Source organism: Eucyclogobius newberryi, unplaced genomic scaffold (assembly GCF_026437365.1).
Source record: "Eucyclogobius newberryi isolate DKJ021-1_F unplaced genomic scaffold, fEucNew1.0.hap1 SCAF_15, whole genome shotgun sequence".
Lineage (NCBI taxonomy): Eukaryota > Metazoa > Chordata > Actinopteri > Gobiiformes > Gobiidae > Eucyclogobius > Eucyclogobius newberryi.
Genome location: NW_027315779.1, coordinates 30,002,357 through 30,022,485, shown reverse-complemented (window position 1 = coordinate 30,022,485; position 20,129 = coordinate 30,002,357). Strand labels below are relative to the sequence as shown.

Genomic DNA, 20,129 nt, shown 5'->3' with positions numbered 1-20,129 from the left:
TATATGTGCCTTAATTTCATTTTTCATCTTCTGTGTTCTCTCTGGCCTCATTCTGTTCTGTATTGGTTGTTAAATATTTAAAATTTGTAAAAAAAAAAATGAAAAAAAGAAAGAAAAAGAAACAACCTCTGTGTTTGTTTGACTCAAGAAAATCCTGGCTTTGGTTTTGTTCAAGAACTTCAATCGAGACCTGGCTCAGGAGAAAGAGGACTACAATGACTCGATGGCCCGTTCAGGTGAGGTTGGAAAATAAAACTGGGCTTAAAATAAATACCTGAGTAGATCCTTTGTATCTACCCATTACTATTTTACGCCAGCACATGAACATAAAGGGACACAGTATGCACTCATGTGGTTTGAACAAACAACCCTTTGGTTAACGGGAAAATATGTATAATAAGGTATCACTTTCAGTCCAGTTATTTTGTTTCATTGGCTAAAAATAAGCCCCTAATACTTCTGAAAGTGTGTCGCTCGTGTACGTCAGACAGAGCACTGCACTCCATACCCGTGTTGGCACTCCGCCCATGTAAGAGGCGGATGAACGATAAGCGTAGATTAGCTAACCTGGATGTGCTGTGGCTCGTGTTGGACTAGCTCGTCCACGTGTCTCGACGCACAGCTCTGTTCTGGAACCTGAGCGGAGGAGATGGAACTCTCCTGGCACCCTGCAATGACCTTCATTCCATACGTGTCAGCTGGAGTAAAGTTTCTGGGCATTCCCTCTGTGTTCTCCCTTCTTCTGTCTTTACAACGATGAGTCTCCTAATCCTGTGTGCACCACTTCTGTACAAGGAGAAGCCACTGTTCTGCTTTGAGCTCTGAAGATGTGGTAATAATATAAAAATTAGCAGACTTTGAATCAGTGCCATTTAACACAAGAATGTCGTCCTCTGGAGTCAAAATTCTCCTATAAACCACATGTTTTCACTGATTGGTTGCTGACCTCTCAATTCAAAAGACTCAATCCTATCATAGACAATCATACATGATGTAATCTTGATCTCTAATGCGGAGGGCTCACCAATGGGATCAGTTTGTAAACCCGCAACTAAAAAAATAAACCCAACAGCAACTTTATGCTTCAATATATTGACCAAAAAAATCTAGTCTAATAGAGTGGACAGTGACAGTGTCAGGGTGAGAGGACAGTGGGGGAGTGGACAGTGTCAGGGTGAGTGGAATGTAGGGGAGTGGACAGTGGGGGAGTGGCCAGTGTCAGGGCAATTGGACAGTGGGGGAGTTGACTGTGTCAGGGCGAGAGGACAGTGGGGGAGAGGCCGGTGTCAGGGCGAGTGGACAGTGGGGGAGTTGACGGTGTCAGGGCGAGTGGACCGTGCAGGAGTGGAGCAGACAAGGCTCACAAGCCCACACAGTGTTTAGGGTAGCTGGGCCTCGTCTTACTGCACTAACGTAGTCACTCTTGGGTCGAAATAGGACATTTCGTCTGCTTACTGTGTGTGCTTTATGGCCAGAGAGACTTGTCAGTGCTCGATCTCTTCAGATCTCATAAGTTAAGCAAGACAAGGCCTGATCAGTATTTAAGGTATCTGAGTCCTCTGAGGTCTGAGGGCCAGTTCCAGATTATAGTGCCTATGATGAGACTTAAAACCAGGGGGACAGGGCCCTTTTTCCCACATGGCATATGGGAGTGTAGGTGATAGGAGGGGCCGATGGTGCAGATTGGCAGCCTCGCTTCCATCAGTCTTCTCCAAGGCAGCTGTGGCTCTACAATAGTAACAAACCATGCATGACCAGGTGAATAATGCAAGGTTAAGTGTCTGTTAAGTGTGTCCAAAAAGCGCTATATAAAGGATTCTTATTACAAATAAATCACTTTGGATATGCCACACGTTTTCCACTTTTCCCCAGGTGCACTTTACAAAAACTTCTCTCCCGCCCAATAGCGTGGAAGTGAAATGACTCCCCTTCCCAGGTTGACCCCCCCATTAACCCCGAAGACCGGTAAGCTTCACAGAAAGAGCCAACTGTATCCTGCAGATTACACCCAACACATAAAATGAACCTGGCCCTCGGCGGTTCATTGTCCCCCGGGTGAGGAAGGGTGAGGAGGGGTGAGGAGGTGTGAGGAGGTGTGGGTTACTAGAGCAGGACAGGGCAGGCGCTGGCCAGAGTGTGGGCTCGGAGTGGACCTGTCGGGAGATTGGGTGACCACCATGCCCCGGGCCTTGCTGCGGGTTGGTTTTATCCAGGTCAGGCTTGAGGGGCTGTGGCGGGCTGTGCTTGAGGACACAGTTCCCACACAGTCACGCTGCCGCAACGGACACTGCTACTGTTTCAGCTGGTGTGAAATCATATGCTTTAGATGGAACACAATATGCAGTCAACGTTTGCTTTAGAGAGTTTAATAGTTAAGCCGCTTTTCCATTGGCTTTTGGGATCAAGGCCGGTGTGGGTGCCATATCTATTTGGCTGGCAAAAATATCTTCCATGGGGACCGATTTTTCAGCTGACACCACGATTTAATTATTTCTACCCAATATCCACAAACAACTATTCAACAGAAATCTGTTCTTTCACGGAACAATATTTCTCTCACATAGGCTCAGTGTCAATCAATAACCAGACTTTTGATTGACACAGAGATCATTGTAGCAGATCTAGAACTAGACTGTTACTGACTAACAGAGCTGATATAGTACACTAAGGACAAATGCAGTCGTGGAACATTGGACCAGCTCTATACCCTCCATCGGGTGCTCGAGGGTTCATGGGAGTTTGCCCAACCAGTCCACATGTGCTTTGTGGATCTGGAGAACGCTTTCGACCGTGTCCCTCGGGATGTCCTTTGGGGGGTGCTCCGGGAGTACAGGGTCCGGGGCCCTTTGCTCAGGGCCGTCCGGTCCCTGTATGACCGGAGCAGGAGCTGTGTTCGCATTGCCGGCAGTAAGTCAGACCTGTTCCCAGTGCATGTTGGACTCCGCCAGGGCTGCCCTTTGTCACCGGTTCTGTTCATAATTTTTATGGACAGAATTTCTAGGCGCAGTCAGGGGTCGGAGGGTGTCCGGTTTGGGGACCACAGGATTCCATCTCTGCTGTTTGCAGACGATGTTGTCCTGATGGCTCCATCAAACCCGGACCTGCAACATGCACTGGGACGGTTTGCAGCCGAGTGTGAAGCGGCTGGGATGAGAATCAGCACCTCCAAATCCGAGGCCATGATTCTCGACCGGAAAAAAGTGGCTTGCCCTCTTCGGGTGGGTGGGGAGTCCTTGCCTCAAGTGGAGGAGTTCAAGTATCTCGGTCTTGTTCACGAGTGAGGGAAGGATGGAGCGTGAGATCGACAGGCGGATCGGTGCAGCGGCTGCAGTGATGCAGTCGCTGCATCGGACCGTTGTGGTAAAGAGGGAGCTGAGCCGAAAGGCAAAGCTCTCTAGTTACTGGTCGGTCTACGTTCCTACCCTCACCTATGGTCATGAGCTTTGGGTAGTGACCGAAAGAACAAGATCGCGGATACAAGCGGTCGAAATGAGTTTCCTCCGCCGCACGGGGGGAGCTTCGAGTAGAGGAGCTAGCTGAGGAGGCTCGGGCCCTGAGCGCCTCCCTCGGGAGGTGTTTCAGGCATGTCCCACCGGGAAGAGGCCCCGGGGAAGACCCAGGACACGCTGGAGATACTATGTTTCCTGGCTGGCCTGGGAACGCCTCGGGATCCCCCCGGAGGAGTTGGAGGAAGTGTCTGGGGAGAGGAAGTCTGGGAGTCCCTGCTCAGACTGCTGCCCCCACGACCCGGCCCCGGATAAGCGACAGAAAATGGATGGATGGAGGACAAATGCAGTATGGTCGGGCTCTTGGCCAAGTTTACCATGATGGGCCAGGCCATTTTGCTTGGCGCTAATTGTGGCATCTCTGCTTCTGATCACTGTAGGCCAGCGACAACGTGTTTGCCAGTCTTCATTGCAATGTGCTCATATTATTATATAATATATGTGCTCATATTATTATATAATATGCTTAGTTGGCCGGATTTGGCCCTCGGACCATCAACTGAATACATATAACTATAAATATACTTTATATTCTGTGAGGCTTTTATGATTAATGTTCAGTATTTTAAAGCAGAATTAAGTAACATTTTCACCTTATTAAACATCTTTGTAAGTCCTGTATATATTTTGTATTTTCAAAAAGGTGCAGCAGGGGGAGCTCTATCACCAGAGTTACTTGAATTCTGCTTTTCGAAGGGTGCTTTAGCTCAATATAAATCATCATTCAGAGTTATATTTAGGGATCAATAAACACGCGCGAACATTGTTCTATAGTTATTTATTTCCAAAGCACTTATCGATTGTATCAATGGTTGTTGTTCTTACTATTGTTTCTAATTTTCCAATTACAAAATAAGTGGTTAAGAATGTTTTTATGTCAAATGATGAAAGCTTTGTTTGATTAAATCGGTTTTGGCTTGGGTTGCATTGGCAAAAGGAGAGGCCAATCACACTGCTCCGCTAGTTCTCAAGTCCAATTACATATGAGTCGAACCCAAGCAGATATTCTACCTACAACGGCTCAAATTGGTGCCGTTTTATGCTCACAGTTTATGGTGGAGGCTTTTAGTGCTTCAGGGTACATCCATCCATCCATTTTCTACCGCTTGTTCCCTTTTCGGGGTTGCGGGTGACTGGAGCCTGTCCCAGTGACTTCGGGCCACTGTCCAGGTACACCCTGGACAGTGGCCAACTCGTGCTTCAGGGTACAAGGTGTTCTAAATAAAATATACATTCGAATGGTACTTTTTAACCAAAAGGCAGATGTCAGTACTTCAACATTTAAGTTTAGATTTCTGATGTTGTGCTTCTGTGAGAATCTAGTGAGAGCAGATAATGACTTAAGAACATGTTACATATTTGAATATAGGGATCGGCTTTATCATTTATTTGTATGTGAGGGAACGTTCGATTTTGACGTAACTGCGGTTAGTTAGCTCTTTTATACTGTTTTTATCTTTTGTAATACAGGAATTTTTAAATCATTTTATTGCGGTAATCTCAGAATCATATACATTTATTGCCAATGAACAAAATTCAAAAACATAGGAACTTGGTGGTTCGATGCAACACAAAACTATAAAACAATGAATAAGTCATAACAATAAGCTTAGCCTTGGTTTTAATGTAATAAATTATATTCCTATTCTAACAACGTAGAGTTTCATTGTTACCATCATGCTCTCCCACCAATTTTGTCTTGGCCACTCCACATGTGAATTTCCCATAACCCAAATTCAACCTTTGACACTAGCCAATGCTAATCCTAGCTCTTTCACAATGGTACAACAACATGAGTGAAAAGAATCTCATGACCAACCGGCCAATACCTTTGGGAGCTGTGAGTCATGAGCCTTACAACAAAGGATACGGGAAGTTATCAACCCCCATCGTGTTCTGTTTTCTGACCTCCTTGTTTTTGGAGGACAGAAAGAGCCATCTCCAACATTTCCCAAAACGCAGATGAATTCATGGACGGGGAACCTCTTGGCCCAGTAGGTCGCCCTCTCTTCTTTGTGCGCTGGCCTGGTTCACAGTTAGCCGGAGAGCTCTGGCCCGTTCACACACAGGTATCAGGAGCCTGCTGGTGCTTGATGGTGGCCCGGGGTCTTTACCTTCACCCCGCTGCTTTCACACGCCCTACTCCTTCTCTCTCCTGTTACCTCCACTGTCCCCTGCCCACAAAGGCCCATCTGACTGGCCTGTCCTTCCCAGAGCCCAGCGTGAGGATCTATCTGAGATTGGCCTCCTATCGCTCCACAATCTGTGCAATTGAAATGTCTTGCAAATGAGGCATCCCTGATTGAAAGCCCTCTCATGTTAATGCTGTAACTGTAGTGGGCCGAAGCCGAGAGCTAAGACTGTGTGCGCACTTGTTGTTTTTTGTCCCAGAGCCCCAGAGTGATACTGTAGCGCTGTGTACCCACTGTGTGAGCGCAAACTGGAGGTAGTTGACCGTTTTTATCAAGCATCCAACAATATTTTTTAAAGTTTTGTATTAAAGGTACACTATGCAAACTTTCTGGTGCATAGGCCAGAGATTAGGGCGGTCTAATCCTTTTGACGTTATGCCAATTTGGTAAGATTTTCATATGGTGATTCAGTCATTCATAGGGCTGTAGCGATTCACCTATTTATTAGATGTATAGGCACTTTTCCCGATCAATCCACTACATCAATTGGCATTTCTTCAATCCAGGCCACGTATCAATGCAAACTGGAATCTCCTCGTAAATGATCAATTTTATCTATAAACTGAATAAACATAAGAACATTGAACATTGAAATGACATTGCTTTCCGTTCATTATTATTGGTCATTTTTTGTTTTAAATAGTTTTTATTCTTGTGCCATGACATCTTCATTGGGGAACTTCCAGCTGTCCTCTGATGTAACTACATCAGAGGACAGCAATGTGGGAAGGGCCAAGACAAAGAAGAGATCTGAACCATTATTCGGATAATGCTTTCATTAGTGTGTCGCTGACTTGTGTTTTGTAAAAGTTTGCCTATATAACTCCCCAAGCGGCGAGGAAAAGAGAGCACGTCCTAAACACAAATCTGTGCACATGGTGATCAAATCTAAATTGTAATCTGGTTTTAAAAGACACATTATGCAAAATCTACTTTTTTGTGCTTGTTGTATATCACTTCATCCACAACTGTTTCATTCATCCTGTTTATGATCTTATCTTCTCTGCTCCTTCTCTTAGCCGCTTTTTTTTTCATCAATGGACATCCATCTTTTTTAAGGATTATTTGGCCCATAGTCTTCATTTGACAGAACAGAGCAGCGTGAAATAGTGGTGAGACTGGGAAGGGACATGCAGTAAATTCTCCAAAGCCCCCTCCCCAGCCAAAGTAAAGGTATAAGCAAGTTTAAAAGACAATAGCAATACAAATAATGCAGAATGTGTGTTTATGAATGCTTTGGGGAACAGTCCAGCCCATGCATTGAAAACATCTAGAAACATGCAGAGGTCGGACCTTCCACAAAACGTTACATAGTACAGCTTTATCCATACCATAATATTGAATAGAGACTGCCCAGTAAACATATGAACATCCTCCGTGAATGGGGCCCCTCCTCCTCCTCCTCCCTCCCCCCGCCCCCTCGGCCCCCTCCTCACACTCTGATCCCAGATTAAGTTGAACACTATCCCAGGTAACGGCTGCACCTGCTCCTTTAGGCAAAAGTCGCTCCACAGCTCTGACCAGCTCCTGCCTGACATTCACCACTTCCTCTACGTTCACACAAGGACTAAACCTCTCCTATGTGACACTGTGGATTTTGTGATTATTTGTGTGATTTGCGTGGGGCATCCTGTTATTCTGTCATCTGCTCATCTGACTGACTGAATGGCAGTGTGCTGAGGAGGTCCCAGGTTAGACTAGTGTGGAGCTGGATGCATGTCCTGAGGCAGGTAAGGGCTGTCAGCGTGTTCTCTGGATTCATAGCGTTTGACTTCATCAAACCTGGGCATAACCCAATGGTTCTCAAAGTGGGGTCTCTGTTGGAGGCCCCTCAAAAAATTTGATAATATTGATAATTACTTGAATGCTACAATTTCTTATGATAATCCTAAACATACAATATTTTTGATGGAAATAAAATAAGGATACATAAAAAATAAACAGGATAAGGACTATGAACGTATTTATTTCTCATCCAAATTTGGTCATAAACACAGTTTGAACAAATTTCATTGTGACGTCATTGTGAAGGGATTATTTCCAAAGGAGTGAGTGGTGAGAACCACAGCAATCAGCAGTATTAAGAATCTATTTCTGCAACTATGGACTTTGTGCTCATGTTTTAGTGATGAAAACAAGATTTTAAATTGCATATCTGCTCTCTAAATAGTTAAATGAGCTCTGTAGATTTTCTGGTGGAGGGTCCCCCACATGCATGCTCTTGCTTTGCATGATTTTATTCCATATTGTATCTGAGTGTAAGTATTTGTAAATTATTTGAATGTTTTATTGATTGATTTATTGACATTTTAGGTATTCTGTGTTATTATTTGTTTTATGTTCGACATATTTGACAGGATACTCATGAAAAGTAGAGTTTCTCCCATTGAGTTTTTTCCCCTGTATAAATTAATACATAAATACATACATAAATACAAACATAAATACATACATAAATAAATAAATAAATAATACCTGTCTTCATAGAGATGTTATTGCTTTGCCTGGAATGTATAAGTTGGCATCAGTCCTTCTCACTGTGAGCATTGCTCTGCCTGGTGGTGCCACCTGCTTGTCTCCATGGAGATAAATAAATTAATGCCATACGGTGGAACATTCTGGGCACATAAGCGTTTGCTTCAGCCCATTTATTTTGGGATTTGTTCATTTCATCTATGTAATGATAATGTTTGTACAATGTAATGCAGGCTATATGTACATTTCCCAAATAAACAAATTCAAACCAAAGCAAAAACATCTCCATGGAAACAAGCAGGTGAGAGATTTAAGATAAGATAAGATAATCCTTTATTGTCCCACATGGGGAAATTTCATTGGTGCGACGCAGGAAGATACAGAGGTAGATACAGAAGAACGGATCACTTATAGGAAGTCTGAAAAACACTTTCAGTAGAAGATCTCCTATAAATAAAAACTCCCATAGACAAATAAATAAATAAATACATAAATACCATTGCATGTGATCACGACAGTAATTGCACATGAATATGTGTCACGACTGCACATAGATTGCACATGAATTTCACAGTAATTGCACATGAATTCCAACAGTAATTGCACATATGACGGAATTGCACATCAGTATTAGGTTAGGTCAGTATTGTGAGTGTTCAGTACTAACAGTGTTTGTTATAAAGTCTGACAGCAGCAGGAAGGAAAGACCTGCGAAACCTTTCCTTCACACAGCGAGGGGTGAAAAAACAGAATGAATCAGCTTAGACAAACAGCTTTAAGTTAGTTTTTAGTTGTGTGTGATCTGGTATTGAGACAGTTAACTCTTAAAGTGGCAGAGTGGTTAGCTCACAGCAAGAAGGTCACAGGTTTGAGACTTGGGCCGACTGGATCTCTCTCGCATTATTCTCCCTATGCCTGCGTGAGATTCCTCTGGTTTCCCCAGAACGTGCCCCATACGTATGATAAATCCTCCAATCCATGGTCTGGAAATGGTCCCTGCTCCTGACTGCCCTGGTGGCATTAAGGAGGGCTCATATGCAGGGACCAAATAAGCTGCAGACCTGTTTAACTTATTTTAAAGACTAAACCAGAACAAACCCAGGAGACCTCCGAGACAACTACTGTTGTGATTTTGGGCGTTACAAAAATAAATTGAATTGAAACCCAATGGATCTGAACCATCTTCAGAATATGAAATCTATATTTTCTCTTGTTGTTGGTTTGGCCCTGATTTTGTTCTGGTCTAGTCCTAATTCTACTGGGATAGTCCTTGTTCAGACCCTGGTGGTACTAGTCTGGTCCTGGTTTGATTTGGGTTCATTATTGGCAATTTTGCTGAACAATGTTGGTTAGGTTAATCTGCATTTTTTGTTTAAAATAAATACATCTGATATTACATTATATTATATTATATTAAATAATAATATTTGTCATATTCTATCTATATTTATTTGTTTACTGCAATGTTACAGTGACCAAAAAAGGAAATATGCCTTGTACCAGGTTATAGCAATATGCTCATTTCACTTGGTGTTCCTGGGCATATTGACACACAAAAAACACCCACAACTAATTACAGATGGAAACTTGATCTTGTCATCATACAGGTTTCACTTACATATTTAATTTTTGAGCATACAAATAAATAATCCCACCCTCAGATCAAGCACTACTAAAACTGCTAAACGCCTCCATCCTGCACTACACTTAAGCACATACATTCAGTACTTAGGGGGCCAAACAAAAGACATTTTTGTCAGCCTGGTTTAACCCCTCGACCACTGGTTTAGGCAAATGACATCACAGCGAGGGGTGGTATGCTGGATCAAGCCAGGACAAGAACCAACCACATGGTGCATTCATGCTTTCACATTCACCATGTCAAAAATATGAACGCACCCTTAATTCTGACCATTTCCACCAATAATATTATCAAACCAAAAGCTATAACACAACTAAGAATTAAAAGGTAGAAAGGAATCTTGATGAATCCTTGAAGCCACTCAAACTCAAAGTGCAAGTGCACTCATGACAACCTGAACTGTCATTACCACGTTCAAAGCGAAGAAAAACATGTTGCAGTGTTGTATTTTATTACAAAAAGGGTTTATGTTTAGGGATAAAAAAAAAGGCGCCAAAAGAAGTTACAAAAATTGTAAAGAGCGATGAGTAACTACTTTTTTGTTCTCGTCGACTTATGTGAAATAAGCAGATCACAGTGATTCCATACAGTAATTCCATACATTCTAAATGGAATGTGTGTAAAAATGGATAGAACAAAGTCGTTTGAAGTCTGAAGGGAGGAGCTAATGTCCCTGGCACTAACACACAGTCAGCAGAATCTGTGTTTAGTTAAATCTATTGAACAGAACTATTTATACACGGTGTGCTTGTTTCATCATTATGACCGAGGACGACAAACATCATCGCTGGGTTAAGTAGCAATTGAAATACTGAAATGGGCCCATGGAAACATAAACCAGGACAAGGGGGCTGTTTTATACTCACAGGGGCTTGAAAAAGTCAGCGATGTTGTCCTGTATTTACATGAGAAGACATGTGCTGACAAGACCCTCACAGAAACATCACGTGGCCACCCTGAAGGAACTGTCTGGTATGAAAGGCAAACTAATTCTGGTCTAGAAAGAGAACCTTTTTAATAATAAATTATGAAAAAAGATCAAATGAACTTTGTTTGACTATTACCTGATCCTTGTCAGAGGAACTGAAGAAACTACTTACGGTGAAACACTCTCATGAGTGAGTGTGAAACCTTTGTCTAGTTGACAGAATTTAATGTGTTTGCGATATGAATCCTCCTTGTACATCTGCACAGACATTTACATTAAAACAAATTCAATAAAGACTTTAATCAATCAACCCATCAAAACACATCCTTTTGGCAGGACACTCCACTTTGCCAGCGGGAAGTCTGCCAGCTCAGGTTCAGAACAGCCTTAAGGGCACCAGCGGCGCACCTCGGCAATTCAAACCTCCTCCTAGAGCCATTAGTGCCCCAGTGTTTAGCAGCTCTCCTCTCGCCAACAAGGCATGGAACACATCCCAAACAGCCGTGGTAATGAGGTCCTGACGTGGAGGAAGGAGCACCGCGGGCAGCTCCACACATCCACCGAGCAAAGCCAACTCGAACCCAAGCCCACTGTTAACCCAGCCACACGGGACTGTTCAGCTAACGTGATCCTCACGTATTGTTCCGCCCGGTATAATAGGGCTTTTCAGGGGTTCCTCAGGGGAGACCTGGGAGCCTGCTCTTAAAGAAGTCATATGGCGTTGCTCCGATGCTCTCTCTTTTTTAAACTGTGCAGCCCAGAGAAAGGGGGGTGGGCTCTTGTGACTCAGTTGCTTGGGTTTCAGAAGGCCTGGCCAGAGGGAAAAAGTCAGTATGTCAGCATGGAGCAAGTTTACTGATGAACGTGTCTTCTGTTGTTCCAGAATGGTCAGGCGAGGCTGTCCAGTCCTACTGCTTCACATCTTCAGTATCTTTGCCAGAACAGCAGGTATCACATGACCTTTGTCTATAGAAAGTGTTTTGGTTCATGCTAAGACTCCAATGCAGCTTGCGGTCTAATGACCCCAGGCTGAAATTCCATCTTTGGGCATTGCTACACTTTCAGAATAGTTTCAGATGAAGTGCGGGAACTCATATTATTCAATAGATAAATTAGCTGTTTTTGAAAGAAATATCTAAACTGAAAATTTACAAATGTTGAAATCAAACTTATATTAATCTCATAGCATGAAGTCCTTTCCAATCTAACATGTCAAACAACAAATTCCACCATAGAAATCTGACCTATCTCCAGCTCAGTTTCAAATGATAGAGATTCTAGAACGTTGCTGATTGTTGATGTTATGTGAACGTACCCTGTGGTGAAGCACTGACATCGGAAAATTACCCTCAACATTCCATGGCCAGCACAATTGATACAATTTGTTTCTTTGTCTATTTTGCTTATACGGTAAAATGGAAACTGAAATATCCTTTGTTGCTCCGGCTGTGCAGAGCTTAGCTAGCTTTTTGGCTAACGCAGGGGGAGATAAAGTACACTTCAACTGCCCCACAAGACAATTCATTTTTGCAAAACATGAACTCAGCTCACTTAAGGACAGAAAGGTGATCAGTTCAACTGTGTGTGGATCAGTCTGAATTACTGATAAATGTGAGCGAAGCAGCAGTGTTCTGTCGTTTATCTGGTTTTCTACTGTTTCCTTGAATTTATTTTTTTTAGATTTCAGGTATAAACTAAATATTTAAAAGAGTTAAAGACTTTTGTATTCAACTATAGCTTTTTACATTTAAAATGCATTTGAGCACTTTAAGGTATTTCATTTCTCAACATTTACACCCATACAATGTTGAGCTCACTGCAAAAATCTAAAATGTTGTAACGTCTTTTGCATCAACTTACAGTGAAGGTGGCACGAACAATCAAATTTTGTTAGCAGATGCAATAATGCAAGCTGTTTTTTTTAATTATGAATAATTCACTGTTACTATTGATGACATTTTATTTGAAGGTTTTAATAAATGTATTGATGAACACATAACTGCACTTTTCATTTGTCCTTGGCTTTGCAGGAAATACTCAGGAAATCCTGTATCCATTTGGACCAGAGCACAGGGATCTAGAAACCCCAAAGATGGACGATGGAAGTTCCCCTGAAATATCATTGCTTGCTCCTTTTATTTTCTTCAATATACCATATCGCACGGCCTACGTAAGCAGCCTCGACATGTTTGCGGTATTTTGAGTGTTAAGGCTAATTCCCTCTCTTTGGTCCCCAGGTAAACAACAATGGCGTGATCTCCTTCAACGTACAAGTGAGCCAGTTTACGCCTGAGGCCTTCCCATTGAGTGACAGCCGCTCGTTCGTCGCTCCTCTGTGGGCGGACGTGCACAACGGCATCAGAGGAGATGTTTACTACAGAGAAACCACTGAGCAGGACATGCTGGAGAGGGCAACGCAAGATGTCCGCAAGTACTTCAAAAACCTGCCCAACTTCAGCGCCACCTGGATGTTCATTGCAACGTGGCACCAAGTCACTTTCTATGGAGGGAGCCAGACCACTCCAGTTAGGTTCAAATTACTACTTCACTTAGCATCATTAAGAGTTAAACGTTTGGACACACTTTTCCATGTGTTTTTTTTTTAAGTTTCTAAACTTTTCTCAACAAGTGCATACCACCTCAACAGTATTAGTATGATAAGTGTTCCCACTGCCTGCAAGTACTAATATATATATATATATATATATATATATATATATATATATATATATATATATATATATATATATATATATATATATATATATATATATATATATATATATATATATATATATATATATATATATATATATATATATATAGGTCAGCTCAGGTTCCACATCCCCAACCAATGTATGGTTTTACAGCATAAAATATAGCAGCCTGATCGACGGGGTTGTGACCACTGATAAAAGATAATTTTCCTGTGTTTGAAAGGTTGCGTTGTGTTCAACTCTTTGGCGATGGAAAAAGGAGCAGCATACTTAGGGATCATCTCAAAATGGGTTGAAGCTGAAAAGACGTAATATTTTTCGTCTTGGGGGGGGTTGAACCTACATTCCGGCTTTTTGTTGCTTTGAAGCTTCAATACATCGTTGTGGCAGTAATTGTTTGTAAATGCTAAAAAACTCTCTCAGCAACGAGCATTAGGCCAACATTAGGCGGCGGGTGCGGCGCGGAGCACGGGGAGTGCGTACGGGGGAGCACGGCCCACTGCGGCGCGCACCGCGGCCCGTGCGCACGGTGCGTTGTGATCACGGCGCGCAGTGGCCCGTGCGCGGCCCGTGCGCTGTCCACCATTACCTACATCTGAACAAGGAGAGCCATGGCCAGAGATGCAGCCAAGAGGCCCATAGGGACTCTGGAGGAGCTGCAGAGATCCACAGCTTAGGTAGACAGTCCTGCGATCCACAAATCTGGCGTTTTTGGAAGAGTGGCAAGAAGAAGCCATTGTTGAAAAACAGCCAGAAGAAGGACACACAAACATGTGGAAGAAGGTGCTCTGGAAAGTTTTACTTTCTGACCTAAAAGCAAAACACTGTGTGTGGTGGAAAACGGCACATGACTCTGAACACACCATCCTCACCGTCAAACATGGTGGTTCAATTCAATTCAATTTATTTTTGTAAGGCCCAAAATCACAACAACAGTTGCCTCTGAGGGCTTCAGTGAGAAATGAATCAACTATGTCTGTGGTGGCGATGGAGTCAGACAATGTCTGTGGTGGCGATGGAGTCAGACAATATCTGTGGTGGCGAGGGACGATGTCCCAGAGTCCTCTGTCCTTAGACCCTCCTTCTCGGCCAAGAAAAACTACAAAAAAACCTCCTTGGGAAAAAGTAGAAACCTGGAGGAGTTCCAAAGTGAAGGAGAGATCTGACTCTCACAGATGGACAGACGGACACGAGGAGACTGGAGCTGGACCCACTCTTCAGGCAGATGAGGGACCGTCTGAGTCGAGCTGGACCCACTCTTCAGGCAGATGAGGGACGGTCTGAGTCGAGCTGGACCCACTCTTCAGGCAGATGAGGAACCGTCCACACGGGGCAGGGACCACTTCACCAGGAGAGGGGCATCTGGGTCCACAGGTCCTCAGGAGTGAGAAAAAGAAAAAGAAGGCGGTGAACAGTTTGCAAGTGGAATTAAAAAATAAATATTTTTTGATAGAATAAGTAGTCAGAAGAAGAGGATAGTGCTCAAGCTGCCATACTTCCCCCAGCATAGTTACTCCTAGGGAAGCGTAGCTAAAGCTGTGGGTTTATATTTCTGTTCCTAACTGGTCTGACCTAAGCGATTTCAAAGAGGAACGTTTTAAGCCTGGACTTAAATGAAGAGACTGTGTCAGCATATTTAACATGTGTCGGGAGCTGATTCCATAACACAGGCGCTTGGAAGCTAAACGCTCTACCTCCTACAGTACTTTTAGAGACTCTTGGGACCACCAGAAGGCCAGCATTCTGAGAGCGAAGAGCTCTGTTTGGATGATGTTGTAACCCATATTTAATAAGAGCCCCAATTTATGTGTTCAAATAAGCCCCAAAACCAATTATTTCAATTGTCTGTAAAATAATCGCCAGCAACTCAAGAGTTAACATAAGTTGATTGACATTTAGCTCTCAGCCAATCAGCTTCTGTTAAACGGTGCATTGTCCCCCTCACGGCACCTGCGCACAGCATCACGCCCAGTCTTTCTCTCTATTCCTCTTCTTGAGCGCACGAGGCACTGTACAAAACGGACGCAGAAAACCTCAAATAAGACTATCCAGACCGAAGCGGCACCATTTTGAGCAGCACCCTCAGCACACAATCCCTGCACTTATTGGAAGCACTGAAACAGATTCACACGTGCAGGGTGCTCAATCACTTTCCCCTTATCCACCCATTGTAGAATCTTCACAGCCCACCCGTGACGTAGTGTGTGCCCCACAGCTGTGTGCTGTTAGCTCCGCGGTGCGCCGCTCCGCGCGAGTGAATGAGAAAGAGTCTACTTTGAGACTAAATAAATCTGGTTTTAATTCTGCAGCGTGCGCAGAACAGATATATCTATATATATCTATATATATATATAGATATATCTGTTCATAAGTCTTATTTCCATCGCGCTCTTATGGGGGGGATGGTGACGCGTGCCTGGGGTTATGACGCGGTCTTGCACCCACCCCCCGTCAGTTTGGAGATTAGTAGCTAAAAACTGCGGGGATCAATCAAAAAAACACTCATATATGAAGCACAAATAACAATGTAAGAAGGTTAAAAGCTCTGAAAAGTCGATTTTGCATGTTATGGGACCTTTAAACTGCACACAAAGAATACTTGACAGTCTCTTGCCCCCGCTACATATTTAACAAAGCATTTAGGCCCACACACCATCAAGCCATCTGATTACCTGAAAGTTCTTGATTCAGCTTTTGGAGCTTTTGAAGATGGTGATGAGCTCTTTGCTCGCTTTATGAACACTCTTCAAGATGAGGGTGAAAGGCCATCAACCTATCTGCAAAGATTACATGTTTGCTTGACAAAAGCTATGCGGCGTGGGGGTGTCAGTGAGTTTGACTTCGATAAGCAGTTGTTGAAGCAGTACTGTCGCGGCTGCTGGGAAGACTGTATGATCAGTGACCTCCAACTAGAGCAAAGAAAAGGAAGTCTGCCCTCCTTTTCAGAACTACTCTTGCTTTTACGGACTGAAGAGGACAAACAGACCGCAAAACTCAGCCGGATGAGACAACATCTTGGTCGGAACAAGCCCTCCGCCACCATTCCAAAACAACGAGCCATGTCACATGTACAAACAGTGAGTGCCCCGGAATCAGATTTTGACACGCTAAAGAAACACCTCAGTGCACAACTCAACAATTGGAAAGCAGAAAGTCAAAAACAGAGGCAATCACAGCAAAAGCCAAAATGTCAGACAACTAGTGCCAAAGTCGAGGTCCGGCCTGTAAAAAGGAGAACCACCCATACACAAAATCTTGATAAGACAAATGGAAGGCCACAGCCATGGTATTGCTTTCAATGTGGAGAGGATGGCCACATTGCATCAGCCTGTGAAAGTGAGCCAAACCCGTCCTTGGTTGCCACAAAGAAAAAACTATTAAGAGAGAAACAAGCTAGTTAGGAACTAGAACCAGAACTACTGCCAGTGTAATCATCGCTGGTAAAGAAACAAACTGCCTTTTAGATACGGGGTCTCAGGTGACAACGGTCCCCCAAAGTTTTTACGACCAACACCTTTCAGACTTACCGATTCAGCCGCTGGGTGATCTCCTTGATGTGGAAGGTGCTAATGGCCAATTAGTCCCCTATTTGGGTATTGTTGAGCTCTCAATAACTTTTCCAAAAGATTTTGTTGGCTCAGAGATAAATGTAAACACACTGCCATTAGTCATTCCCCCTCTGAGAGCTGCCGCACAAGAGCAGGTGCTAGTGGGTACAAACACTCTACATGCCCTTTATGCTGATTTCCATGAGTCCAGCCAAACTTTAAGCCTGCCCCTTATGGTTTCAGAGCCCTCTTAAAAATCCTTGAAATGCGGCAGAAAACTTCTTGTTTCAGTAATCTCGGCTGTGCAAAACTGCAAGACAAAAGTCAAACGGTAGTGCAGGCAGGGCAGACCACAGTCTTTGGTGTACATTCCCAACCCAGTCGCTGAGAAATGTGTAATCATTGAACAACCATCAGCCTCTCCCTTGCCAAGTGGCCTACTCGTACTAACTAGTCTTGTTGACCTACCAGTGAAAAAACCCTGTAAACTTCCAGTCATCATAAAAAATGAGACTGAGCATGACATTGTTGTCCCCCCTGGTAGTGTGCTGGCCGATGTGAATGCCATAACTCGAGTTCTTCAAAAAGAGCAAATGGTGAAAATGTCAAGCTCTCCTGACAGATCAAAAGACCCTACACAGTCAAAGAAGATGAGCTTTGATTTTGGAAACTCTCTGTTGCCTGTAGAATGGAAAAAACGTGTCACACAAATGCTCAATTCAATGCCTGAAGTGTTCTCGCAACATCAGCTGGATTTTGGACACACTGATAAAGTGCAACATCAAATAAAGCTCAATGATGAAACACCATTCAAATCAAGACCCAGACCAATACACCCGCATGATGTGGAAGCCGTCAGAAAACACCTTCAGGAACTGTTTGATTCAGGAGTTATACGGGAGTCTGAGTCCGCGTTTGCCTCCCCGATTGTAGTCGTCAAAAAGAAAGATGGGTCAGTTTGTTTGTGCATTGATTACAGGAAGCTGAATATTCAAACAATCAAAGATGCATACGCACTCCCCAATCTAGAAGAGGCGTTTTCAGCTCTTGCAGGATCAAAATGGTTCTCGGTCCTGGACCTCAAGTCAGGATACTATCAAATAGAAATGTCAGAATCAGACAAGCAGAAAACTGCCTTTGTGTGTCCCCTGGGATTCTGGGAGTTCAATAGGATGCCCCAGGGGATTACAAATGCACCCTCCACGTTTCAAAGACTTATGGAACGGTGCATGGGCTCAATGAATCTTAAGGAAGTTCTTGTCTTAATTGATGATTTAATTGTTTTCTCGTCATCCCTGGAAGAGCATGAGCAGTGCTTAAAGAAAGTCCTGCTGCGTTTAAAAGAGTACGGACTAAAACTGGCACCCGAAAAATGTAATTTTTTCCAGTCCTCAGTCAAATACCTTGGCCATGTGGTGTCAGAGCATGGTGTCGAAACGGACTCGGAAAAAATCAAAGCCCTTACCACCTGGCCTGTCCCCACTAACCTTAAGGAACTACGGTCATTTTTGGGTTTTGCCGGGTATTACCGACGGTTCATTCAGGGATACTCTAACATCGTAAGGCCCTTAAACGAACTGACCGCCGGTTATCCGCCACTCAGAAAGGGTAAGAAAATGCCCCCAAAACATGGAACCTGTGAGGCCAAAAAAGGCCTTTGAGCAGATAATCTGATCCCAAACTTCTGTATATCCTCCATACTGATGCGAGTACGATTGGCCTTGGTGCAGCACTGTACCAGCTTCAAGATGAACAGCTGAGAGCTATTGCTTTCGCCAGTAGAGGACTTTCAAAAAGTGAAATTAAATATCCGGCCCACAAGCTTGAATTCTTGGCCCTTAAGTGGGCTGTCACCGAAAAATTAGACTATCTTTACGGCACCGATTTCACTGTCGTAACGGACAGTAATCCGTTAGCCTATATACTGATGTCGGCAAAATTGGACGCAACAAGTTATAGGTGGCTCTCGGCTCTGTCCACGTTCTTATTCTAACTCCAATACAGGGCCGGAAAGCAAAACTTGGATGCAGATGCATTGTCTCGTCGACCTCAAGATGCTCTAGAAAATGACCCAACATCTCAAAAAGAACTGGAAAGGATCAAACAGTTTGCACTTACTCACTTAAGTGATGATGACACAGGCATAGTTCCAAAAGAAGTCATACAAGCCATTTGTGACAGGCACACAGTTAACACTGTAGAGCTAGCTCCAGACCACCTTACCTGTCCAGGGTTAGCCCTAGTTGAGTTTTTAGCCCTGTATGCTGCTGCTGTTCCAGACAGCTTTGAGGTAGAACAGCTAGATGGTTTCCCTTTTATTCCTTTCATAACAGAAGAAGAGCTCAGACAAAAACAAAGATCAGATCCTGTCATTGATGCTGTAATCACTCAATTGGAAATTGGTTTAACACCACCTCCCAGTCTCAAAAAAGAATTGCCTGAGCTTCCACTGTTATTACGTGAGCTTAATCGCCTCGAATTGCAGAATGGTGTGCTCTACCAAAAAAGACAAACCGGTTTGGAGATCGCTTTTCAACTTGTGCTTCCTGAGGAGCTAAGGCCAGTAGCCCTCCAAAGTCTTCACCATGACATGGGGCATTTAGGATTTGACCGTACCATTGATTTAGTCCGAACTAGGTTTTATTGGCCAAAGATGCAATCTTCTGTTGAAAAAATTATCAGTACGTGTGAACGCTGTGTCCGTCGTAAAAGTAAACTTGGGAAGGCAGCTCCCTTGATGAACATAGAGACAAGCAGGCGCCTCGAGTTACTTTGTATAGACTTTAGTATACTACTACTATTGAACCTGACCAGTCCAATACGAAAGATGTATTAGTTATGACTGATCATTTCACCAAGTATGCAGTAGCAGTTCCAACCAGCGAGCACGTACTGTTGCAAAAGCACTATGGGAGAACTTCATTGTTCATTATGGGGTCCCAGATAGGCTTTTTTGAGTGATCAAGGCCCCGATTTTGAATCTAAGACCACACGTGAGCTCTGTGAAATCACTGGCATAAAAACTTGCGCACAACACCATATCATCCCAGGGGCAATCCTGTCGAGCGATTCAATCGGACCCTCCTCCAGATGCTTGGTACTTTAAGTGATCAGGAAAAGA

At 43.6% G+C, this 20,129-nt stretch overlaps 1 protein-coding gene across 1 annotated transcript in view; it reads left to right on the top strand.

The window, feature by feature from the left end:
- The first annotated feature begins 7,295 nt into the window (after positions 1–7,295).
- The window catches only part of tecta (tectorin alpha), a 45,333-nt gene continuing 32,499 nt past the window's right edge, over positions 7,296–20,129 (top strand). The window contains exons 1-4 of the mRNA XM_072446957.1: positions 7,296–7,428; positions 11,627–11,691; positions 12,774–12,913; positions 12,981–13,268. Coding sequence (XP_072303058.1) covers positions 11,628–11,691; positions 12,774–12,913; positions 12,981–13,268 — 492 coding nt within the window. The 5' untranslated portion in view covers positions 7,296–7,428; position 11,627. The remainder of the gene's footprint in view (positions 7,429–11,626; positions 11,692–12,773; positions 12,914–12,980; positions 13,269–20,129) is intronic.